General features: G+C 43.7%; 1 protein-coding gene across 2 annotated transcripts in view; it reads right to left on the reverse strand.

The window, feature by feature from the left end:
- capn10 (calpain 10) overlaps positions 1 to 26351 on the reverse strand; it is a 53811-nt gene that overhangs the window by 18591 nt on the left and 8869 nt on the right. For both annotated transcript variants that reach the window (XM_067995194.1, XM_067995195.1), the window contains exons 3-8: positions 22433 to 22564; positions 18833 to 19020; positions 15635 to 15852; positions 15367 to 15508; positions 9562 to 9728; positions 3372 to 3667 (exon numbers count right to left, since the gene is read on the reverse strand). In XM_067995194.1, coding sequence (XP_067851295.1) covers positions 3372 to 3667; positions 9562 to 9728; positions 15367 to 15508; positions 15635 to 15852; positions 18833 to 19020; positions 22433 to 22564 — 1143 coding nt within the window. The remainder of the gene's footprint in view (positions 1 to 3371; positions 3668 to 9561; positions 9729 to 15366; positions 15509 to 15634; positions 15853 to 18832; positions 19021 to 22432; positions 22565 to 26351) is intronic.

The raw sequence follows: 26351 nt of genomic DNA on the forward strand, positions 1-26351 counted from the left end.
AATAAATGATTGGATAGAAAAGCAAAAACCAAACCGAGTTATCCATTCTTTCCCTAAAAAGGAATAATCAAGGTCAAACCCTACATACAGGCATACAGCTCGCCTTACGGTCATCTCTTGATTGGACTGGATTTTACTTTCTTTCTGGTTTCAGGAAGTAATAAAAAGACACTTTTGCTTCATGTTTCTATTCACAATAGTGGAATTCTACATATAAATGTTTCCAAATTTGTGCTGTTACAAGTTTAGGGTCTTGTCTTAGATATTTTCTTAGCACACCCCTAGGTATCTCTCTTCCTGCACCCCCTTTAAAATTGTACCATTTATTGCCTCTCCCTAGTCTTCCTACCAAAATGCATCACTTCACGCTTATCTGCGTTAAATTTCATCTGCCATGTTTCTGCCCATTTAACCAGCCAGTCTATGTCCTCCACATTGTTTACTACATTTCCGAGTTTCGTGTCATCTGCAAACTTTGAAATTATACCCTGTATACCCAAGTCCAGGTCATTCATATATATCAAAAAGAACAATAGTCCCAATACCGACCCCTGGGGAACATCAGTTCCCTCCAGTCAGAAAAACAACCGTTCACCACTACACTCTGTCCCTTAGCCAATTTTATATCCACGCTGCCTCTGTCCCTTTAATCCCATAGGCTTTAATTTTGCTAACATGACTATTGTGTGGTACTTTATCAAATGCCTTTTGAAAGTCCATATACACAACATCAACCGCACTACCCTCATCAACTCTCTCCGTCACTTCATCAAAGAACTCAATCAAGTTAGTCAAACACGATTTTCCTTTAATAAATCCATGCTGACTTTCATTTATTAGCCCATACTTTTCCAAGTGCCAATTAATTTTGTCCCGGATTATTTTCTCAAATTTTCTCCACTACCGATGTAAAGCTGACTGGCCTGTAATTGCTGGGTTTATCCCTCTCCCCCTTTTTGAACAGAGGTGTAACATTTGCAATCCTCCAATCCTCTGGCACCACTCCCATATCTAAGGAGGAGTGGAAGATTGTGGCCAGAGCCTCCACAATTTCTGTCCTTACTTCCCTCAGTAACCTAGGATACATCCCATCTGGACCGGGTGACCTTCCTACTTTGAGTACTGCCAATCTTTTAAGTATGTCCTCTTTCTCTAATTCTGTCCTATCCATTATCATTATACCCCCCCTCCCCACCTTTACTGCTACATTGGCAGCATCCTCTTCTCTAGTGAAGACAAATGAGAAGTATTAATTTAGTACTTCAGCCATACCCTTTGCCTCCACAAGATCTTTTTTGTCCCTGATTGGCCCCACCCTTCCTTTGACTACCCTTTTACTATTAATATATTTAAGACTTCTGGGTTCCCTTTTATGTTAGCCGCTAATCTATTCTCATACTTTCTCTCTTTGCCCCTCTTATTCCCTTTCTTAGATCTCGTCTGTACTTTCTGTATTCAGCTTGGTTCTCAACTGTATTATGAACTTTACATTTGTCATAAGCCTCCATATTCAGATTCATTTTAATCTCTATATCTTTAGTCATCCAGGGAGCTCTAGTTTAGAATGCCCTTCCTTCCCCTCTCGTAGGAATGTGTCTATTCTGTACCTGAACCATCTCCTCCTTGAAGGCCTCCCATTGTTCAATTACTGTTTTGCCTACCAATTTTCGATTCCAATCCATCAGGGCAAGATCACTTTTTAACTCACTGAAATTAGCCCTCCTCCAGTTAAATATTTTTACGCTTGATTGTTCCTTGTCCTTTTCCATAACTATTCTAAACCTAATGATATTATGATCACTGTTCCCCAAATGCTCCCCCACTGAAACATGCTCCACTTGCCCCACTTCATTCTCCAGAACTGGATCCAGCACTGCTTCCTTCCTTGTTTGGCTGGAAACACACTGGTCAAGAAAGTTCTCTTGTATACATTTCAGGAATTCCTCCCCCTCTTTGCCCTTTACACTGTTACTATCCCTGTCTATATTGGGATAATTTAAGACCCCCATTATCACTACTCTATAGTTCTTGCCTCTTTCTGTAATTTGCCTGCAAATTTTCTCCTCTATCTCCTTCCCATTATTTGGTGGCCTACAGTACACACCCAGTAGCGTAATAACTTCTCTAATGTTCCACAATTCTAACCAAATAGATTCTGTCTTTGACCCCTCAACTACATCATCCTTTTCCAGTGTTATAATAGTTTATTTGATCAAAATTGCCGCCCCCGCTCCTTTCTTTCCTGAATACCTTGTAGCCAGGAATATTAAGTATCAATCCTCCCCTTCTTTGAGCCAGGTCTGTTATTGCCACTATATCATAGTCCCATGTGGTGACTTGTGCCTGCAGCTCACCAACCTTATTTACCACACTATGTGCATTTACGCACATGCACTCCAATCTCATCTTAGACTGCCTCGCATTTGCCCTGTTTGATCCCTCCCATTTCTGAACTATTCTTTACACTAGTGCTATTTGTCCCTCCCAGTCCTCTGTGTACCTTGTTTCTCCTCTCTAATGTTTCATCCTGGTGCCCATCCCCCTGCCAAGTGAGTTTAAACCCTCCCCCACTGCACTAGTTAACCTCCCTGCGAGGTCATTAGTCCCAGCTCTATTGAGGTGCAACCCGTCCATCTTGAACAGATCCTTCCTGCGCCAGAACTGGTCCCAATGGTCCAGGAATCTGAAGGCCTCCCTCTTGCACAATTTTTCCAGCCATGCATTAACCTGTCTAATCCTACAGTTCCTATATTCACTAGCACGTGGCACTGGGAGTAATCCAGAGATTACTGCCTCTGATGTCCTGCTTTTTAACTTCTTCCCTAGCTCCCGAAACTCTGACTGCAGGACCTCAACCCTTTTTCTTCCAGAAATTGCACTGTTAGGTAGGACTATTGAAAGTGAATTTATATATTCTTAAATACTTTTTAATCCTGACATGGGCTCACAGTCTAAAACTATTTTAATATGGAACTAATTGGCAATTTTACTCAGAGAGGCAACAGAATGGCTGGTGTAGTAAAAGGAAGTGCATCACACTGGTGCAGCAGAGAATGTTCTTCTGAGATGGGGCTGAGGTAAATTACTGGGGCATAATCGGGAGATATTTACTCTGCTTTTAGCCATATTATACTCAGCCTGAGAATGCTTGAAGCTAACACAGGTGAATAAAATCAATACTTTTCAATTCCCCAACAATATTCCTCTTGATGTGCATTTAAAAAAAAAATATTAACATGAATAAATATATGATGTGAATTTAACAAATAAGAGTAAGTGACAAAACCAATGATTTAGATCTTATTATACATTATACTTGTGGAATGAATATTTAATTCCTGTTGGAGCTGTTTGGTTTGATCTACAAGTACCTTCCAAATGTGTAGTCCTATTGCTCGGTAACATCTCTGTTGGAGGATATCAGCAGTGGGCCCTTCTTCATTATCATGACAATGCACAGCAGCATTCTCTGACCAACAAGTCTTGCCATTTCTACTGCTGGAATCACGTTTCTTCTGCAAAACGGCAATAACTATTTCACCTGGATCCAGAATTCTCAGCCAGAATTTGGGGTTACTACAGAAACTGCTGTTGTTACGGCAACCGCCTGCAGATTGACCTTTGATCCATACTCCTGAAAGTTGCTGTGTATGGCACAAACTTTTACCTAAACAAAGAAAGCAGAATTGTAACTGCAAATACTGTCATCTTTTCTTTTTACATAACAGATAAAGAGAGCCCCCCAATGATTTTACTAATCAAGTTCATCCTGATACATATACATACTTCGTTCAGTAGCAGCCACTACAGGTCAGATATCATCACTGGTAACTCATTCACTGAGTACTACTGTGAATACTAGTAATGTTTACAAACTGCATGCTAGTAGCTAAACAGAACCCACAGTGCCTGACTGACCATTTAGTGCTGATTTAAAATTTCAGCATATATATTAAAGTAGGTCTTACAGAAAAAAAAACCCTCTCCAAGGCCTTGACATCCTTTCAGGAGCCATACTGGACATCCTTCGTTGTATGTGCATGGAGATAGTGTGGTGAATTTGGGCAGCTGTATTATCCTATTGTTGGTATTCAGTGGGAAAGAGGATGAAATGTCATTTGGATGTCCACATAATCTCCCAACATTCACGGCAGTGTAAACTTAGAGAAAAAACTCAAAGAAAGAACTTGCATTTTATATAACAATTTCCATTCATAGTGTTTTTAAGCACAAAAAATCACTTCCTCAGCGATGAGGTGAAAGTGACAAAAGTGAATGTCTGCAGGCAAAAAAAAAAGTTTCTGTCACTTATTTGATGCATCAGGACACTGAAAAATGACTGATCTGGCAAATGTCTCTGGTGGTAGCTTGGAAGGATTCAGTTGCATAGAAATTCAATGATGTAGTCACCTGCACAGCCACAGATAGAGCTTTTCCTGTGGTGAAACTTTTGTGGAGGCTTTATTTACGAAGATGGCATAAGCCAATCACAATCTCCTTCGTGAACTGTAGACAACGAAGGTATACCCAGGACGTGTGCCTAGGTTAAAACATACAGCACCTGGGACTAACGCCTGGCCGAGTCCTGAAGGACATAGCTGCCCGACTGGGCCTGTGGCAGGTGGTGAGCGAACCAACACGAGGGAAAAACTTACTTGACCTCGTCCTCACTAATCTACCTGTCGCAAATGCATCTGTCCATGGCAGTATTGGTAGGAGTGACCACCGCACAGTCGTCATGGAGACGAAGTCCCGTCTTCGCACTGAGGACACCATCCAACGTGTTGTGTGGCACTACCTCCATGCTAAATGGGATAGATTCAGAACAGATCTAGCAGCTCAAAACTGGGCATCCATGAGGCGCTGTGGACCATCAGCAGCAGCAGAGTTGTATTCCAGCACAATGTGTAACCTCATGGCCCGGCATATTCCTCACTCTACCATTACCAACAAGCCAGGGGATCAACCCTGGTTCAATGAGTGTAGAAGAGCATGCCAGGAGCAGCACCAGGCGTACCTAAAAATGAGATGCCAACCGGGTGAAGCTACAACACAGGACTACATGCATGCTAAACAGCGGAAGCAACATGCTATTGACAGAGCTAAGCGATTCCACAACCAACGGATCAGATCAAAGCTCTGCAGTCCTGCCACATCCAGTCGTGAATGGTGGTGGACAATTAAACAACTAACGGAAGGAGAAGGCTCTGCAAACATCCCCATCCTCAATGATGGCAGAGTCCAGCATGTGAGTGCAAAAGACAAGGCTGAAGCGTTTGCAACCATCTTCAGCCAGAAGTGCCGGGTGGATGATCCATCTCTGCCTCCTCCCGATATCCTCACCATCACAGAAGCCAGTCTTCAGCCAATTCTATTCACTCCACGTGATATCAAGAAACGGCTGAGTGCACTGGATACAGCAAAGGCTATGGGCCCCGACAACATCCCGGCTGTAGTGCTGAAGACTTGTGCTCCAGAACTAGCTGCGCCTCTAGCCAAGCTGTTCCAGTATAGCTACAACATTGGCATCTACCCGACAGTGTGGAAAATTGCCCAGGTATGTCCTGTCCACAAAAAGCAGGACAAATCCACTCCGGCCAATTACCGCCCCATCAGTCTGCTCTCAATCATCAGCAAAGTGATGGAAGGTGTTGTCGACAGTGCTATCAAGCGGCACTTACTCACCGATAACCTGCTCACCGATGCTCAGTTTGGGTTCCGCGAGGACCACTCGGCTCCAGACCTCATTACAGCCTTGGTCCAAACATGGACAAAAGAGCTGAATTCCAGAGGTGAGGTGAGAGTGACTGCCCTTGACATCAAGGCAGCATTTGACCGAGTGTGGCACCAAGCAGCCCTAGTAAAATTGAAGTCAATGGTAATCAGGGGGAAAACTCTCCAGTGGCTGGAGTCATACCTAGCACAAAGGAAGATGGTAGTTGTTGCTGGAGGCTAATCAGCTCAGCCCCAGGGCATTGCTGCAGGAGTTCCTCAGGGCAGTGTCCTAGGCCCAACCATCTTCAGCTGCTTCATCAATGACCTTCCCTCCAAGTAAAGGTCAGAAATGGGGACGTTCGCTGATGATTGCACCGTGTTCAGTTCCATTCACAACCCCTCAAATAATGAAGCAGTCCGAGCCCACATGCAGCAAGACCTGGACAACATCCAGGCTTGGGCTGATAAGTGGCAAGTAACATTCATGCCAGGCAATGACCATCTCCAACAAGAGAGAGTCTAACCACCTCCCCTTGACATTCAACGGCATTACCATCTTCCTTTGTGCTAGGTATGACTCCAGCCACTGGAGAGTTTTCCCCCTGATTACCATTGACTTCAATTTTACTAGGGCTGCTTGGTGCCACACTCTGTCAAATGCTGCCTTGATGTCAAGGGCAGTCACTCTCACCTCACCTCTGGAATTCAGCTCTTTTGTCCATGTTTGGACCAAGGGGGTCACCATTGACCAGAAACTTAACTGGACCAGCCATATAAATACTGTGGCTACAAGAGCAGGTCAGAGGCTGGGTGCCCTTGACATCAAGGCAGCATTTGACCGAGTGACTCACGTCCTGACTCCCCAAAGCCTTTCCACCATCTATAAGGCACAAGTCAGGAGTGTGATGGAATACTCTCCACTTGCTTGGATGAGTGCAGCTCCAACAACACTCAAGAAGCTCGACACCATCCAGGTCAAAGCAGCCCGTTTGATTGGTACCCCATCCACCACCCTAAACATTCACTCCCTTCACCACCGGCGCACTGTGGCTGCAGTATGTACCATCCACAGGATGCACTGCAGCAACTTGCCAAGGCTTCTTCGACAGCACCTCCCAAACCCGCGACCTCTACCACCTAGAAGGAGAAGAGCAGCAGGTACATGGGAACACCACCACCTGCACGTTCCCCTCCAAGTCACACACCATCCTGACTTGGAAATATATCGCCGTTCCTTCATCGTCGCTGGGTCAAAATCCTGGAACTCCCTTCCTAACTGCACTGTGGGAGAACCTTCACCACACGGACTGCAGCGGTTCAAGAAGGCGGCTCACCAACACCTTCTCAAGGGCAATTAGGGATGGGCGATAAATGCCGGCCTCGCCAGCAATGCCCACATCCCGTGAACGAATAAAAAAAAGGTCCAATTACACTGGCCGTGGTCCCTCCATATAAACTCTTCTTCCTCTTCTAATTCAAGGATTCCCATTGGAATGGCCAAAGGAATTCCCACACTGAAATTTTTTTCTTGTCATCAGTGAAGCAGAAATTGACAATAAAACTGTCGTGCGAAAACAACTGTGTAAAACCAATCTTGCAATCCAAAAAGCAGCGCCAAACACCAGCGGCAACTAATGCACGAACAGCAATGCAGAAGCAGGTCCAAAAATACAAGAAACTTTAGATGAATATTAAACACACCTTTAAGAAGTACGTTCCCAAAGGATAGAACAGCAAATCCCTTTTTTTCCTGGGAATTTTGGCATTAGAACATAGAATCGTGTAGCACAGAAGGAGGCCATTCAGCCTATCAAGCCTGTGCCGGCTCTATGAAAGAGCTATCCAATTAGTACCACTCCCTTGCTCTTTTCTCCGTAGCCCTGCAATTTTTTCCTTTTCAAGTATATATCCAATTCCCTTTTGAAAGTTATTATTGAATCTGCTTCCACCACCCTCTCAGGCAGTGCATTCCAGATCATAACAACTTGCTGCGTAAAAAAAATTCTCCTCATCTCCCCTCTGGTTCTTCTGCCAAATTTTTAAAATCTGTGTCCTGCCAACAGAGACAACTTCTCCTTATTTACACAACCCTTCATAATTTTGAACACCTCCATTAAATCTTCTCTGCTCTAAGGAGAACAAACTCAGCTTCTCTAGTCTCTTCACATAACTGAAGTCCCTCAACCCTATAGTAAATCTTCTCTGCACCCTCTCCAAGGCCTTGACATCCTGTCAGGAGCCATACTGGACATCCTTCGTTGTATGTGCATGGAGATAGTGTGGTGAATTTGGGCAGCTGTATTATCCTATTGTTGGTATTCAGTGGGAAAGAAGATGAAATGTCATTTGGACGTCCACATAATCTCCCAGCATTCACTGCAGTGTAGCTCTGAGTCATTTACCCACCCATATAAAACATAGGTCCAGGACTACTAAGTGCATTTAAAGAGCTTGCTGGCAAAATTCATAGCAACATTTGAGGCTTTTCTTTCTTTCTTTTCTGTTTCCACTTAGTTAGTCAGGAGATATAATGCCAAGTGTTCTGGCACTTCTTTTTGAGATGTGACAATGGACTTCCCAAGAGGGATCTTCATTTACTTATGTTTTTAGTGGAAGAAGAGAAGCAATGGAGGCATCCTAGGCAGGTCAGGCTGACCAGGGCTGATTATACACGAGTTCCCACCCTTCTGTAGCAAACATCAAATACCAGCCCCATTGTGGGCTGGGAGATCACCCACACTACGTAAGTGAAGCTGACCCACTAAATCAGGAAGGGTCGGCATACTACTACTCAGCTGGATGCTAAAAACACACCAGCTGAGTAATACCTGATGGGAGGCCAAAAGGGTAGTGAAAATCTTGATAACTCTCCATCAAAAAGCTGTGAGGGCATTAAGTGAAATGGAGCAAAGGCAGGTAAATGGAGCTGAGGTACAGATCAGTCATGATCTAATTAAATGGCAGAACAGGATCGTGGGGCTGAATGAACTACTCCTGTCAGTTGAGCTGTAAGATTGTCTGAGGGCTCTGCATAGGCCACAAATATATAGCAGCTTGACAGGCAACCATTTATGGCATGCATAATTGTAATATCTGCCTGCTATGTGGTACTACTGTATAGCCATACCGTGGCAGCTTTAAGATCGACCATATTCTTCCATATGCTACCAGGTCCTACAGGCCTTGGCTATCATCACCTACCAGCTGCATTGCTGTCCTCTAGGGAGGGTGTCCTGGAGTGCCAAACAGGACAATTTCATCACAGACACCTCAGGCAGTATCGCCTACACTTCACAATCCATCAAACAGGTGGTTTGGATCCTGCATTGCTACTTATTCAGAGACTCATTTCCTTCCTCCATATTTTTATTGGCATCCACTGTTTTTTTGCCATCTGAGACGTTATGCAGCCGTCATTATCTTTATCTACCATAACCTTTTGGTAGCCCGAGACTATTTTTGGCCCCATGTGAGGCTGTTCAACTTTAAGTAGTTGCAATCCTTTAAATGGTCGCTGCAATCATTCAAGAGCTGCAGCAATGCCAGAATTCCTGCACAGTATGAGTTCCTAGCAGTAGGCTCAATTCATGCTGGAAGCTTACCTGGCATAATTAATGAGCCCCGACCCAGAGGTTGAGGCGTCACGGCGCATGTACCTAAATGCTGTTCCTGCAAACCACACTATTCTCACCGCATCTGTGATCATCCCAGAAAATATATTTCTTAAAATTAGAGCCCCCTTATCATGGAGAATACTCTTAACAGCAGAATATGCCATCTTCACAGATATCACATAGAAAAATACTGAAATGTAAAACTGCCTAAGATTTAAATATTTAAACCTACCTGTTAAAAGACTGAGGATGTGTCCCTCCATATTTATTGGATAACCCACCGTCACCTCATCAAAATCCCTGAAAAACTCATGCTCCTCCACCCAGAACTCCCCCTCCTCTGCCATAGACTGCAGCTGTGTAGCAATGGCAGGATCCACTTTTTTCCAACCATCACTCCTGTAAAATAAATCACTGATCAGAAGTCAGGATTAATTTATAATTAATAACTGGTCAATCTCACATCACATCAAGACCGAGTGTAGCAGGGTCAAGGGGGGTGGAATAATTGGACCACAGTGACAGATGTAATTCAATACTCATTTTAAATTCATATATTTTGTCCTTATTTTTAAAGTAATATTTGATTTAACAGTACCTATCTTAATATCTTAAAAATCTTGCATCTGTGGGGGTGGGGGTTGGGAGGGGAAAAAGAAAGGGGAAGAGGGGGAGAGATAGGTCAGAGGGGGGAGGGAGAGAGGAAGAATAAGGGTAGGTGGAAGAGGATGAGGATAGATGGGGAGGAGAGAAATAAGAGGGGGAAGATGTTGCTTGATGGATGCACGTTGAACAGGCTGCTCAGTTGGGGAGATGGCTTGGACAGGTTTCTCAGGTGAGGGTGGGGATGGGGTCTGGATGGTGGATATTATGCTTGATAGGGTGGGGTATCATGTTGCTCAGTGAAGGGCAGCAGAGGTTTAGTTGCTGAGCTCAATGGGTATGGGGGAGGGGGCATTGGGAGTGGTGGTGGGGGAAAAGGATGTTCTGTTCCTGGTTATGTGGACATGCTGAGTTAGGAGGGGACAGGTCAGGTAGTCAACATCCTGCTCAATAGGGGAAGGAGGAAGCAGTTTGGAACGTACTACTTAGTGGGGAGGATGGGTGGTAACCTATGAGAAGGGAAATTATGCACTTTCCATTGCTGTGGTTGAGTGCAATTAATTGCCGATGTTAACTCCTCATCATATTGGGCCATCAATTTTCAGGAACATTCATTGGTTTTATCTTACCTGAGCATAGATTTTGCCAACTGGGGAAAAACAGTTGACTTCGAGCAAGGGAGGGGGAAATATCGGTCAAGCCATCACATCAAGAATTTCAGATACGACCAGGCCCTCATTTTGGGGTGTGAAAACAGGGGCTGAAATGAAATTCATTTAATTTAAATAAATTTGGTACAAACATAAAAACACTTTCCTCAGGCAGGTATTTCAGTGGATTAATTCTAACAGGGACAATTACTGTACAAATGTTAGGAAGGCAGAGATTGATGATAGGTAGGCTCTAAAACGGATTTAGGAAAAATCCCAAATCCACTTTTAAATTCAAAGGGGAGAGAACAGGCTTACGGCTGATAGACTACATTGAAGTGTGAAACCAAAACTTTCCTGGAGATAAAAAAAATGACAGCTGGAGATTCTGAATTTTTTTTAAAGAGTGGCTCTGTGAGGATGTTCACAGACAGGGCACAAATCCATCAAGCAGCCAAATTTTGTAATTATAGCATGACAATAGGCAAAACTCATTATAAATGTCGATATAGGAATTTATAATGGGGAAAAAATTGACACAAAAATGTAACGAGAACAGGAAGCCAAGTGATACAGACAGGAAGTGCACACAGATGTAAGATTTGTAATAAGAAGCAGATGAATATGGGCAACTGCCACCTTTCTTCACCCCTTTACAAAACAAATTAATCATTAAGAACTATAATCATATGGAATTACTAATACAAAAAGTGCATTCAAAATAGTTTTCTGGAGCAATATGTTCTAGAACCAACAAGAGGGCAGGCCATACTAGATTTAGTAATGAGCCAGACTTAGTTAATAATCTAACAGTAAGGGAACACTTATCTAACAGTGATCATAAAATGATCGAATTTAATGTTAAGTTTGAAAAGGAGAAACGTAACACAATTACTAAGATTCTCGATTTTGGTAAGGCTAACTTTAACGGGATGAGACAGACTGACGACAGCAAACTGGTCAAAACTGTTATCGGGTAAAACTTCAGATGAACAGTGGGAGGTGCTCAAAAAAGAATTTAGCTTAATACAGGACCAGTATATACCCCTAAGGGGCACAAGAGCTCTACTTACTAAATAAAACAGCCATGGTCGACAAAAGAGGCAAGAGATCGAGAGATAACATAAAACTAAAGGAAAGAGCATACAAAAGTACAAAAAATGGTGTAGATCCAGGGGCTAGGCAGAGATATAAAGAACAGCAAAGGAAAAGAAAAAAAAATAACAAGAGCTGCAAAAAGGGTATACGAAAAGAAACTTGTGAGGGATATTAAGATTAACACAAAACGTTTTTACAATTATATTAGAAGAAAAAGGGTAATCAAGGGTAATGTGGGCCCTTTAAAAACAGATGTGGGTAATATTGCAAATGAAAAAAAAGGAAATGGCAGACATGTTGAATAATTACTTTGTGTCAGTCTTCACAGTAGAGGAGGATATTATGCCTGACATTCCAGGAAAACTAATAATGAATCAAGAATGGAACTCATTAAAGTTAATGTAAGCAAGAAAACAGTATTAGAAAAAATAATGGTACTAAAGACTGACAAATCCCCAGGACTGATGGTTTCCACTCCAGGGTTTTAAAAGGAACTAGATGAGGAAATTGCAGATGCTTTAGCCATAATCTTCCAAAGCACTCTTGATTCAGGAATTGTCCCTTTATATTAGAAAATTGCAAATGTAACTCCATTATTTTAAAAAGGTGAGAGAGAGAAACCAAGAAATTATAGACCTGTTAGTCTAACATCAGTTGTGGGGAAGTTATTGGAATCTATAATTAAGGACAGAGTGACTCAGCACTTAAAGAAATTTGATCTGATTAGAGACAGCCAACATGGATTTGTAAAGGATAGGTCATGTCTAATGAACCTAATTGAATTTTTTGAGGAAGTAACTAAAGTAGCAGACAGGGGAATGTCTATGTATGTAGTTTTTTATCAACTTCCAGAAGGCATTTGATAAGGTTCCATATAAGAGACTGCTAGCTAAAATTAAAGCTCATGGAATTGAAGGCAAATTATTGACGTGGTTAGGAGATTAGTTAGGTGGTCGAAGGCAAACAGTAGGGATAACGGGTATGTACTTGAATTGGAAGGAAGTGACTAGTGGTTTCCCACAAGGATCTGTGCTGGGGCCTCAACTATTCACTATATTTATTACTGACTTAGATAACACAACAGAGAGCCATCTATCCATTTGCCGTTGACACAATGATTGGTGGCATAGTAGGTAAAGGGCTAGAATATAAAGGGGGGGGGGGGATGTTTTACTACAGCTATACAAAGCCCCGGTTAGACCACATCCGGAGTACTGTGTACAGTTCTGGGCACCGCACCTCAGAAAGGATATATTGGCCTTCGAAGAAATACAGGGCAGATTCACCAGAATGTTACCAGGGCTCCAAGAGTTCAATTATGAGGAGAGATTACATAAACTAGGCTTGTATTCCCTGGAATTTAGAAGGTTAAGGGTTGATTTGACTGAGGCTTTTAGGATTTTGAAAGGAATTGATAGGGTAGATAGATGGTGAGGGAGTCTAAGACAAGGGGACATAACCTTGAAATCAGAGCCAGGCAATTCAGAGAAGTTAGGAAATACTTCTTCACGCAAAGGGTGGTAGAAGTGTGGAACACTCCCACAAAAAGCAGTAGATGCTAGCTCAATTAATAATTTTAAATCTAAGATCAATAGATTTTTGGTAGCCAAGGGTATTAAGGGATATGGAGCCAAGGAGAGTGGATGGAGTTAAGATACAGATCAGCTATGATCTCATTGAATGGCGGAACAGGCTCGAAGGGCTGCATGGCCTAGTCCTGTTCCTATGTTCCTAAAAAGATGCAGTGCTGTCTTCACACATTTCGAAACAAATCACTTAGGAACCAAAATCAATATACAATGTAAGACTAGAGACAGCTGCCTTTTTCCCATTATCCTGTAAAATGAAGAAGCCACAACCATACATAGTCAATGTATGGTAAATGCTCCACATTAATCATCCCTGTAAAATAAATAATCAGGGTATATACTAACTATATTCATGTGGCATTGGTTACCAGGAAATATCACTCAGTAAATCTACAGAGACTGCATCACAATTCTTAATCCTTCAGTGTAGAAATCTCACACTTAAAACAGAAAAAAATTAACATGACAGTCTGTTGGCAATAAAATGCACCCAAAATAAAACAAAACTCTCTCAACAAATTCAATAATGATATATTTGTAATGCCATTACATTCATGGCATAAATATCTGTAGCAGCAAGTTTATTCTTTGGAGATGCTTCTTCTATTTACTGATAAGAATGAGGTCAGACCACTAATGGGAAGAAAATGCATTGCCCTCTGAAAACATTTTTTGACATTGGGACATTGCCCACATGGCTCTGCCTATTCCACACCATATACTCTCCACCACCTACAAGGCCCAGGTTAGGCGTGTGATGGAATACTCTCCACTTGCTTGGATGGGTGTAGCTGCAACACTCAAGAAGCTCAACACCATCCAAGACTAAGCAGTCGGTTTGATTGGAACCCCATCCACCAGCTTAAACATTCACTCCCTCCATTACCAGTGTACCGTGGCTGCAGTGTGTACTAATACAGGATGCACTGGAACAAGTCACCACGGATTCTTCTGCACCTCCCAAACCTGCGACCTCAACCACCAAGAAGGACAAGAGCAGCAGGTGCATTGGAACTCCATCATCTCCAAGTCACACACCATCCCGACTTGGCTATATATCGCCATTCACTCATCATCGCCGGGTCCTGAAACTCTCTACCCAACAGCATTTTGGGAGTACCTTCCCCACAGCGGTTCAAGAAGCAGGCCCACCATGACCTCCTCTAGGGCAACTAAAGGTGGCCAATAAATGCTGGGCTTGCCAGCGACGCCCATATCCCTAGAATGAATTAAAAAAGTAAAGGATTGCAGCCCCAGGTGACATCAGTTCTTTACTACAGAGAATCAAATAATCTTGTAATACAATTACAATGAACAAAAATAGTTTTTTTCCCCCAAAAGAGATAAAATGGGGCAGTTTGGGTAGGTATGAATGAAGAAGACTGTATGTGGTTAAAAAGTCAACGTTCTTCATTTCTACTTGCTTCTCATGCCATCCGCTTCTGACTGAGTTACTACCGATCAAAGTGTGATCAGATTGGCTGCCTGTTTTACACTCCGCCTAATTATTTTCCATTCAAGTAGACGGAAAGTAAAATTGGACAGCGTGTAAAAAGTGCGGCTGATCTGATCGCATGTTTCGCACCAGGCAAGTTACGTTAAATTTACCCCCTTTAATTGAAATGGTGAAATAAGATATTCAAAACGGATCTATCGAAACACAAATCTACTTTCCCGGTGGGATACAAACCATAATGTTTGGCAAAAATGTAGTAACTGTGCAAATGCTCTCCAAATTAATCATTTTAAGGCTGGTGTAATACATTAGGCAGCCACTGATAGAATCAAATGACTGATGGTTTTCTCCTTACTGCCCTCTCTATGATTGTGCCCCAAAAACGAGTACTCATTTGACAGTAGTCTTTTTAACCTTCTGAAGATACAGCTCTGATGTGCTAAACATCTAGGTACAGAAAACATTTACCCCTAATGTTCCAACTTGATTAAAGTCAATAAAGTCTTTAAGGAGCATCACTGCTGTGATTTTCTCCCTTGGTAGCCTAAACTAGTGGTATGTTGAGGACACTAAAATGAGGGGAAAAACAAAATTCACTGAGCACATATTATTTGAAGCACATTACTAAATAAATGTATTACCCTTCCTGCCAGGAGCCATTCCAACATCGTCTATCCCACATGTTTCTTATCCTTAGCAAATTGTAATCCTTGCCTTCGAGTCCACTAATTTGCTTCACATCAGTAACACTAAAGGCATGAAATTCTGCACGTTCACTGGATCCTGGAGGGCAAATAGTATAAAATCAAATGATACACTTGATTCTAATTTTTATACTTAGTGCCAATTATCTCATTGACTAACCATAATCTGTAGCTATTTTCCATATTTTGAAATTATTGACTTTACCTTTGGCCGACCCATGAACAGAGCAACTAATTAAGCTCTTATCATTTAAATCCTTCATCAACTCGAATTTTGATCTTTCTGAAAAGCTGCAGTGAGCACTTTTCTCATTGTTTTTTCTATAACTCTTCAGAGTCCATCGCTCAGCCAGGCCTCCTGTGATGTCCACTAGAGCTTCGCCGACTTGTCCAGCCCACAGCTGTTCATAGCAACTGTGCAGTCTTTGAAAAATATATAAACAACACCTTTAACAAGAGTTAAAATACCACACAATTCAAATTCATCTTACATCTAAACACTATAAAATTAAAAGCATTAAGATGCTTTAAAAATCTGAGGTAAAAGAGACATACCTGCCTAATCTTTCAGATTGTAGTAAAAGTCATGCAAGCAAAAATGTAATAAAATTTCTGAACCTATGCTGTGACAATGTGACAGCATGTATCTGAAACACTTTGGGCTCGAATTTAGCAGGCCTGCGGGTTCCCAGCGGGTGGTCCTCCGGGAGCGTCGAAAACGCGGACGGCGAAATTAGTGGGTTGCCCACGCGATCGTAGCAGGCAACACACTAATCGGAATCAATTACCTGCTCCTCCGGGGTCCACGGCGCTGGCCTGCGCGTCGGTCGGGCTGCGCATTCGCAGTACGATCTGTCAGCTGGAGGCTCTCTAGTTAAAGGGGCAGTCCTCCACTGACAGATGCTGCAACTAATGGGACAAATTGCAGCATGGAGCAGCCCAGGGGGAAGGCTGCTCCCAGTTTAATGATGCCTCACCCCAGCTATCATCAGATGGGGTGAGGAGGAGGGGGAGGACACAGATCTTCCCCCCCGGCAGGCGGGAGGAAGCGGCCTGCCTCTGCCACCAAGAAGGCCTGGCTCGAGGTGGCAGAGGGGGTCACCTGCGCCACCAACATATGGCCCACCTGCATACAGTGCAGGAGGCGCTGCAATGACCGCAGTAGGTCCGCCACAGTGAGAACACGAAGTCTTTCCCCTACACTCCGTCTGCCACAACACTGCCCCCACCCCAAATCTCCTTCGGCACCGCCAACACTATTCTGTCACATCACCCTTCATACCCACTCACACCCCGTCCTCATCTTACCTCCACCTACTCACCTCGCCAGTACTCACCCTGCCACTAACACGCAACCCACTCCTCATACAATCTCATTGCTCCATCCCATACTCACCCTCTCGTGCATCTCCCTCACGGCCAGCCTCACTCAACCTGCCACCACCTGTGCTGCAGCCACAGGGCATGCATCACATATGTGCAGTAGGCAGCGTAAGGCAAACGTCTCGTCAGCATGAAGGGGGTGCACAAGGGTGTCTGAGGGTTTGTCATGGGTGTTACCCATATTGATTTTCAGAGCAACAAACAGCACACATTATATTGACACCACCACTGCCATGTCTCCGCGAATCCTGTCCGTTGTGTCCAATAATGCCCGCTCCTGGGTATCACTATGAGGACCCACCACTGATGCCACCCATCGTGTTACTGCAGAGTAGGTGCAGGTGTATTTGCAGGGCTCGTCCGCGCAGACGACTGAGAGACATCGGCGGTGTAGCCGGCTGCACCCTGGAAGGATGCGGAGGAGAAGGTGTGGAGGGCAGTGGTGACTTTACCAGCGACAGGTAAGCAGTTGGTGCTGGGGCCAGCCAGGAACAGCTCGGCATGAAAGAGGCTGCAGATCTCCACGACTACATGTCGAGCGAATCTGCGCCTCCCTGTGCACTGCTGCTCGGAGAGGCCCGGGGAGCTGCGCCTCGGTCTGTGGACCCTGTGGCGAGGGTAGTGCCCTCTGCGACGCGTCTCTCTCTGCGGTAGCCCTCCCTCCTGCTGTGCAGGTGGGCGTGCAACAACACCGTGTTGGGGGGATCCACGTCTCTGCGGCGGACGGCGTGGACTGCAAGGCTGCTCGTGCTGGTCATGCTCTTCGTCCTCCGAGGGTGTCCACACACCACCCAACTGGCAGGTGTTGGTCTGAGGGGTTGTGCAGGGTAGGTGTGTGGTTCCTCGGACTGGGGCTGCGGTTTCGTGTCGGTCTGTCCTCTGGCTTGGCGGGGGGTGGTGGAGGGCAGGGGTTGCCCTATGTGACGCGGTGGCCTCCTGCGTGGGTGAGGGCTCTCCCCCGTGGAGCGCACCTTGGCACCTGCCACAGGCTGCTGGCTGCAACACGCCTGGTTGGAGGGAGTCTGTTTCCCCCAGTGTGGGAAACTCACTGCCTTGAACCTAAAATCCCACACTTCCTCTTTTGACAGCTGCTTCGGCTCATTAACTGACCACAACGAGCAAGTACTCTCAAGTGGAACCCCGCTGGCTTTAATTGCCTGCGGGATTCCCACCAGCGGGGCTTGCGCACGCAGCCCCGCACGTCAGCGCGGTACCCGGAAGTGGGCGGGATTTCGTCGCGATCCGGTCACGTGACCGGAGATCGGGATTTTCGGGGCCACCCCGCTGGTAACCCGCCGGAAACCCGACCCTAAAATCGAGCCCTTTGTTCCTGGGGAATTGTGATCATTTAAGTGAGCAACCAGTTTAATGAAACTGGTTACTCACCGACCATAATCACTACTGTTGGCAATGGCGTCCTCAGCTCCCTGTGTAAGAGGGCCAATCAAAATTTTATTTATAAAACAATACAGTCTTTCTTCAGGATGCAGGCCATTTGCCTGAGCACCAACATGATACAAAATCAAAGACAACTGCCTCTGTTTTAGAAAACTGGATTCAGATGCTAGTGTCATCAATTAGGGATGTCTTTTCTTGCATAAGCAATTGTTGCTCCCAATTATTTTGAAGCATCAGAAGTTATTAAGAAATTGAAACAATTACAGTGGAATTCTGACTTCCCAAAAATGTTACACCCAAATATGGACTTCCATGTACGAGGATGAGAACAGCACACTAAAACATTTATGTACAATGGATAAGGACATTAAATTAAAGTTAGAATAAGTCTAGTTAAGTAGAATTACAAAGGATCCTTACAAAATAGGGGTGAATATTTTTTTCTCTCATTTATATAAAGGGAATGAAGAGGAACCGTACATTACAACTTGTATGCCTGGAGAAAATCCATATGGGAGAGTGAATTGTTATGGGACTTTAGAAGCCCTCAATTCAATGCAATAAGCGTGAATTAAAATGGCACATTGGAACTTTGCAGGCAGATCACTAAAAAATTCCTTACTTGGCATATGCCTTTTCCAGTAATGGTAACCAAAACACCTCTTCAGAGCGACAACGAGAAAAGCAGAGCCTGCGACCAATACATGGCAACCGATCATCTATTATAACTTCAACCCACTGTCCAAACTTCCAAAATCTACATCTTAAACTTCCAGACTGTGTCCATGAGTCCTGGCCATAGGGTATCACCTGGGTTAAATATCGAAGGGGATAAAATGTAGCATGAACAACAGGAGAGTAAAAATGTTTCAATTAGAACTATAACAACATTGCAACCATTATACCATTATAGTCTTCCAATAGTTAGATAATTCCAACTTTACATTTCCTGATGTTGTTAAGTCACTCATCATCCCCCCCACCAAATGTCCACCTATCCGCTGGTAAAGCATTGAGAAGTTCTCTTATGAGAGGAGTGCAAGTAGTTGTTGCCTTAAATCTGCTGGTGAGAGGCAGCCTGGGGGCAAATGTTTTGTCTAAAACTCCCTCATCATATGACATCATGAAATTTCCCTCCAGTGATTTACAAATGAGGAATGCTGCCCAAATTCTACTTTTCCCATTCATATCATTGAAGTGGAAGTTCATGTCACATCAAATCAGAAAATGTCTGCTTCCAAGCTGCATCAGGTTGGCAGGCTGTAACTAGTGGGGTGTCGCAAGGATCAGTGCTTGGGCCTCAGCTATTTACAATCTATATTAATGATTTAGATGAAGGGACCAAGTGTATCCAAGTTTGCTGATGATACAAAGCTAGGTGGGAAAGTAAGCTGTGAGGAAGACATAAAGAATCTGCAAAGGGATACAGACAGGTTAAGTGAGTGGGCAAGAAGGTGGCAGATGGAGTACAATGTGGGGAAATGTGAAGTTATTCACTTTGGTAGGAAGAATGGAAAATTGAATATTTTTTAATATGGTGAGAAACTATTAAATGTTGATGTTCAGAGAAACTGGGTGTCCTCGTACAAGAAACACAAAGTTAGCATGCAGGTACAACACGCAATTAGGAAGGCAAATGATATGTTGGCCTTTATTGCAAGAGAGTTGGAGTACAAGAGTAAGGAAGTCCTGCTACAATTGTACAGGGCTTTGATGAGACCACACCTGGGAGTACTGTGTACATTTTTGGTCTCCTTATCTAAGGAAGGATATACTTGCCTTAGAGGCGATGCAACGAAGGTTCACTAGATTGATTCTTGGGATGAAAGGGTTGTCCTATGAGGAGAGATTGAGTAGAATGGGCCTATACTCTGGAGTTTAGAAGAATGTGAGGTGATCTCTTTGCAACATGTAAGATTCTAAGGGGGCTTGACAGGGTAAATGCTGAGAGGTTGTTTCCCCTGGCTGGACAGTCTAGAACTAGGGGGCATAGTCAAAGGATAACAGGTTGGCCATTTAAGATTGAGATGAGGACGAATTTCTTCACTCAGAGGGTTGTGAATCTTTGGAATTCTCTACCCCAAAGGGCTGTGGATGCTGAGTCGTTGAGTATATTCAAGGCTGAGATAGATAGATTCTTGGACTCAAGGAATATGGGGATCAGGTGTGGAAAGTGGAGTTGAGATTGAAGATCAGCCATGATTTTATTGAATGGCTGAGCAGGTTCAAGGGGCCATGTGGCCTACTCCTGCTCCTATTTCTTATGTTCTTATGTAACCAGCTGTTCTGCGGGATACAAAAGGGCTACAAGTGGCGACCACGACATGGCATTATTTCATGACAATCTGACACCATGACATCTCCAACTGACATTACAAATATGCCAGCAGTATATGTTACATAGGGTATTGCCGTACTGTAGCACTGATTTTATGTAACTACAGTAAATTTGGACAGACTGACGGGAAGTTCCAGGATTATTTTACATCAGAGGATGATGTGATTTAACATCAGAGGACCACACTAATGCAGGTTTCATTAGTTGAATTTAACTAATAATCTAAAAATATCTTCCTCCTATTTTCAGAATAAGCAGTGAGCTCCGTGCAAGCTTATAGCATTGCCAGTTTTGAGCAAAACAGCAAGGATACTACAAAATTATCTTATTTTAATAAGCAGTAACAAAGCAAAGCTATATCATAAAGTTAAAATTAGAAAATGAAAATCATATGATTGCTGTAACCAATCAAAAGTCACATTGGGTATGGTATCATGAGCATGATCTCAAAGGAAAACTCCAACACAGAGAATTTTTTTTTAAAACTGTATAAATGTTGTACCAAAGTATGAAATGTTGTTCGAGGAATGCAGGGCAATCTTCCAAAAAATTGGCTGCATTAATGTCTCTACACTGCATTATTACCAATTGCTTACTTAAATTTCTTTTTACATACAAACACACATTGTTTATATATATATATATATAAATAAATAAATAAACAAACAAAGTATAATAGTTATAGATTTGTGGAAAATATGATCTTACCTAATTTTTCTACATCTTGGATTCTGAATGATACCATATATATTTTTACAACTGAAAATAGATCTGTCCGACAGGAATGATATGAAACCTCATTGTAACAGTAAATTTACTATCTCAGATAAACAGTTAGATCACAGTCATTGAATATACAAGAATGTTATACAATTGACTTTTAATGATTCATCATATTGTTAGTTGGACTAAAAATGGATTCATATAAAAACATATTTAGAAACAAATTTCATCTCAGTTCACAAGATTTTGGTACACCTACATTGATCGTGTGACGTCTGCAGTATTGCTACATCTAAGGGATTCTGTATCTGAGAGAGAAATCAGCTACAACCAAAAGTAGATAATGGCTGAGTGACTCTGCAGATCATTGGATGGATAGGAGACTCAATAACTAGGTGTAAGGAAGAAAAAAAGAATTTGCATTTGTACAGCACTTTCCAACACCTCAGGACGTCCCAAAGCGCTTCACAGGCAATTAAGTACTTTTGAAGTGTCATCACTGTTGTAACGTAGGGAAACGTGACAGCCAATTTGCGCACAGCAAGGTCCCTCAAGCAGCAATGAGATAAATAACCAGATAATCTGTTCTGGCGGTGTTGGTTGAGGAATAAATATTGGAGAACTCCCCCTCTCATCTTCGAATAGTGCCATGGGATTTTTTACATCTGCCTCAGGAGGCGAGATGTCTCATTCGAAATACAGCACCTCCAACAGTGCAACACTCCCTCAGTACTACATTGAAGTGTTAGTCTCTGGATTGAGGTTTGAACCCATGACCTTCTGACTCAGAGACAAAAGTGCTACCACTGAGCCTAGTCAGTAAGTAATGAGTGGCTAACAGCAGTGGTGGGATGGGGCAGCTCTGCTCCCACATGCACTTATCGACAGACTTGCTCCTTTCCTTGCTGTTCTATTGAGGAATCCCCATTCCCTGTCACATGTAGCGTTCCAACATTTTGGAAGGGAGGAAGTTCAGACTCAATTAACATATTGCCTAGGGGCATCAACTTGTTCTTGGATTCCCAATTGAAAGCAGCCTTTCAGATGGGTACTCTATCCCCACCCCAAAACAGCTGCTACTGGCAACTGGAGCACAAACAAATATTTTGCATTTATCTGATTAATGTCACAATTAGGTTTGTGTTCTTTCTATTGAAATACCTTGTCTAATAGTAGTCTGTTTTTCTGCAAAGCTTCACAAGCACACAAGAACCAGCAATCTCCCAAAAGACCTTGTTTGATGTGTCCATCCTGTGGGTTTTCTGGGAACAACCGAGGAGAACTGGAAATTTCCTGAAAATTCCAAGCAAATCCAGTCAAACAAAAAGGAGATTGCGAAGGCAGCAGGAGAACCCAAACTCTAACTTATAATGGAGCATGCAGAAAAATTACCTCTCCAGCTGCCCCTTAAAAATGTACAACAGACGGTAATTCAGTTCTAATAGGATAATATAGGTTCAAGATTAGACAGCTAAAATGAAGCTAATACACATCTTAACAGTCATGTTATTCAGTTATTTAAAAAAGACACGAGAGATTACTTTTCCAGCCAGTTTATACACATCAGAAAGTTTCCCGTAGCAATATCATAGAATGATTACAACACAGAAAGAGGCCATTCGGCCCATTGTGCCTATGCTGGCTCTTTGAAAGAGCTATCCAATTAGTCCCACTCCCCTGCTCTTTCCCCATAGCCCTGAAAATGTTTCCTTTTAAAGTATATATCCAATTCTCTTTTGAGAGTTACAGTTGAATCTGCTTCCACCACCTATTTATGATGTGGAGATGCCGGTGATGGACTGGGGTTGACAATTGTAAACAATTTTACAACACCAAGTTATAGTCCAGCAATTTTATTTTAAATTCACAAGCTTTCGGAGGCTACCTCCTTCCACATCGTTCACCTGAGGAAGGAGGTAGCCTCCGAAAGCTTGTGAATTTAAAATAAAATTGCTGGACTATAACTTGGTGTTGTAAAATTGTTTACAACCACCTATTTAGGCAGTGCATTCCAGATCCTAGCAACTCGCTGCATAAAAACATTTCTCCTCATCTCTCTGGTTCTTTGGCCAATTATCTTAAATCTGTGTCCTCTGGTCACTGTCCCTCCCACCAGTGGAAACAGTTTTGTCTTATTTACTCTATCAAAACCACTCATGATTTTGAATACCTTTATTAAATCTCCCTCTAAGCTTCTCTGCTCTAAGGAGAACAATCCCAGCTTCTCTTGGCTCTCCACACAATTGAAGTCCCTCATCCCTGATATTCTGGTAAATCTCCTGTGCACCCTCTCCAACATCTTAACAGCCTTCCTATAGTGTGGTGCCCAGAATTGGACACAATACTCCAGCTTTTGTATGCTATACTTTTATTTATGAAGCCAAGGATCCCATAATGTTTTTTTTTAAAAACAGCTTTATCAACTTGTGCTTCAAAAATGTGTGTATGTGAACCCCCAGGTCTCCCTGTATCAGCTCCCTTTTTAAAATTGTACCATTTAGTTTATACTGCCTTTCCTCATTCTTCAAAATGCATGACTTCACACTTCTCTGAATTAATATTTCATCTGCCATGTGTCTGCCCATTTCACCAGTCTGCCTATGTCCTTCTGAAGTCTACTACTATCCTCCTCTCTGTTGGCTATATTTCCAAGTTTTGTGTCAGCTGTAAACTTTGAAATTGTGCTCCCTATACCAAAGTCCAGGTTATTAATATACATTTTTTTTAAAATGGTCCTAATTACAACACCTGGGGGACACCACTATATACTTCCCTCCAATCAGAAAAACAAATGTTCACCACTACTCTCTGCTTTCTGTCTGTTAACCAAATTTGTATCCATGCTGCCACTGTCCCTTTAATCCCACGGGCTTCAATTTTGTTAACTATTATGTGGCACTCTATCAAGTGCCTTTTGAAAGTCCATATACACATCAACCGAACTACCCTCATCAACCCTCTCTGTTAATACATCGAAGCACTCAATCAAGCTAGTCAGACGCGATTTGACTTTAACAAATCCGTATTGGCTGTCATTTATTAAACCATGTTTTTCCAAATGGAATATTAATTTTGTCCTCGATTACGGAACACAATTTTATTAAGACGGCGGGATGGCAGCTGGGGGCGGGGCGGGGGGGTGTCAATGGGCGCGCGGCAAACCCGAAAAATAAATCCTTACCGTTCCCCGTGCAATCGCAACTTAATTGCTGGCCCTTAACGTGACTTCCAGGTCAGGCGTCCGAAAGCTGCGCGGCGGGCAGACTACGCACCCGTACGACCTGCTGTCAGCTGGAGTGTCTGTATTTAAAGGGCTATTGCATCAATGGCTTTTGTTGCACAAAGGAGCAAGCAGGCATAATGGATCAGCAGAGGGGCAAGCCAGCTCCATGATTTAGTGATGCCTCACTTGAGGTGCTGCTGGCAGGAGTGAGGAGGAGGAGGGAGAGGCTGTACCTAGCAGACAGGAGGAAGCGCACTGCCTCTGCCACCAAGGCAGCCTGACTCGAGGTGGCAGAGGAGGTAACCAGCAGGAGCAACATCTCCCGCACTTGGGCCCAGTGCAGGAAGCGCTTCAATGACCTAACTAGGTCAGCAAAAGTGAGTACACTTACTGGTTTTCCTGCATTCCGTTGTGCACATCACCCCTCGCCCCCACCAAACATCATTCTGCACTGCCAACACGACTCTATCACATCACTCCTCACATCCACTTAACGCTCATCGTCAACTTACCTTCCTCACCTCTCCATTTGTGAACCCACCACTACCACTCACCCCAATCATGATCCAATGTGATGTCTCTGACTGATAGTCACCCTCTGATGCATCTCTTTCAAAGCAATGCATTCACCGGCTGACCACTTCACCCTCACTCACTCACACGTCTGTACTTTCTCCCCTTGTAGGAAAAGGGAGCGCAAAATGCACGGGAGAGGGCATGGACGGGAGGGGAGCCACAACAAATAGTGCTGCTCACAGAGGTGGAGGAGGAGGCCCTGCAGATCAGCCGGACACTGGAATGCCTGGCTGTTGCGGATGCTGAGACTGGCACTCCATAAACGTCTGGTGACACAACTTTAACATTCATCAGACACAACATGAATTGATGTTATTAATGATTGGCATATTGAACACCTCAGTATGCTCATCGCAACATTAGACATCTGTGATGATTCTTAATATTGCCTTCAGTTCTTTTCCAGGCTCTTCAGCGACCGAAGTGACGGGAGAGGGCAATTCCTCAGAGGAGCTCCCGGCCTCTGAAGGGCACCGACACACCTTAGTGAGCTGTCCACCAGCGCAGATACTCACACCTTGGTGGGTCCTAGTATTCAGTTAGTTGGGTTGGCACCTGGTGAGTCACCACACATAAGTGAGCACGAGCAGACACTGGTGGCAGGGGCAGTTGTGGAGAGTCCGCATTGGTGGGTACACTCTTCTCCAAGCTCTAATCAGCTGGACACAGATGCTGAACCCCGGGGGACATCCTTTAAAAGCAGAATGATCGAGGGACAGCAGCACATTTGCACGGTACTAGAACAGGTGCCACGCACACTCTCCACAATAGCGGAGAGGATGGAGGAGTCCAGCTCCTGCATTAGTGGACTGGTGGCGCGGGAATGTCTGCGATGGAAGAAGGTGAGCCTCCATTGAGCTTCACAAATGAGTCCACTCAGGCCCTGACAATGGCCTTGTGGACTCATGGTGAACAACATTCTGCCGCCTTGAACAGGCCGACAGAAACTTTACAGGTGGCCTTACCAGGTATCACAGATGTCCTCCAAAGTGTTCTCCAGCAGAGTGGTAGGAGTGATGTGGCCCTGGTCCAGGAGAGGGATTTTAGCGAAAAGGGACATGGAAGTGGGGACGTCACTCAAAGCGCTCCCACGTCTCACCTGTTGCCCCCCCCGCCCCCCGGACTAGTACCCACAATGCTGCCTCCTCTCCAGGTGGCCGAGTCTGTCCCTGCACAGGTGCAGGTGGAGCAGTCTTTCGTGGGGCCCTCATGGGCTCCAAAACCCAGAGGGCGTAGGCTAAAAGCATCTCAACAGTTAAGGCATGAACATGAGCAACCTGC

This window comes from Heptranchias perlo, chromosome 13 (assembly GCF_035084215.1).
Source record: "Heptranchias perlo isolate sHepPer1 chromosome 13, sHepPer1.hap1, whole genome shotgun sequence".
Lineage (NCBI taxonomy): Eukaryota > Metazoa > Chordata > Chondrichthyes > Hexanchiformes > Hexanchidae > Heptranchias > Heptranchias perlo.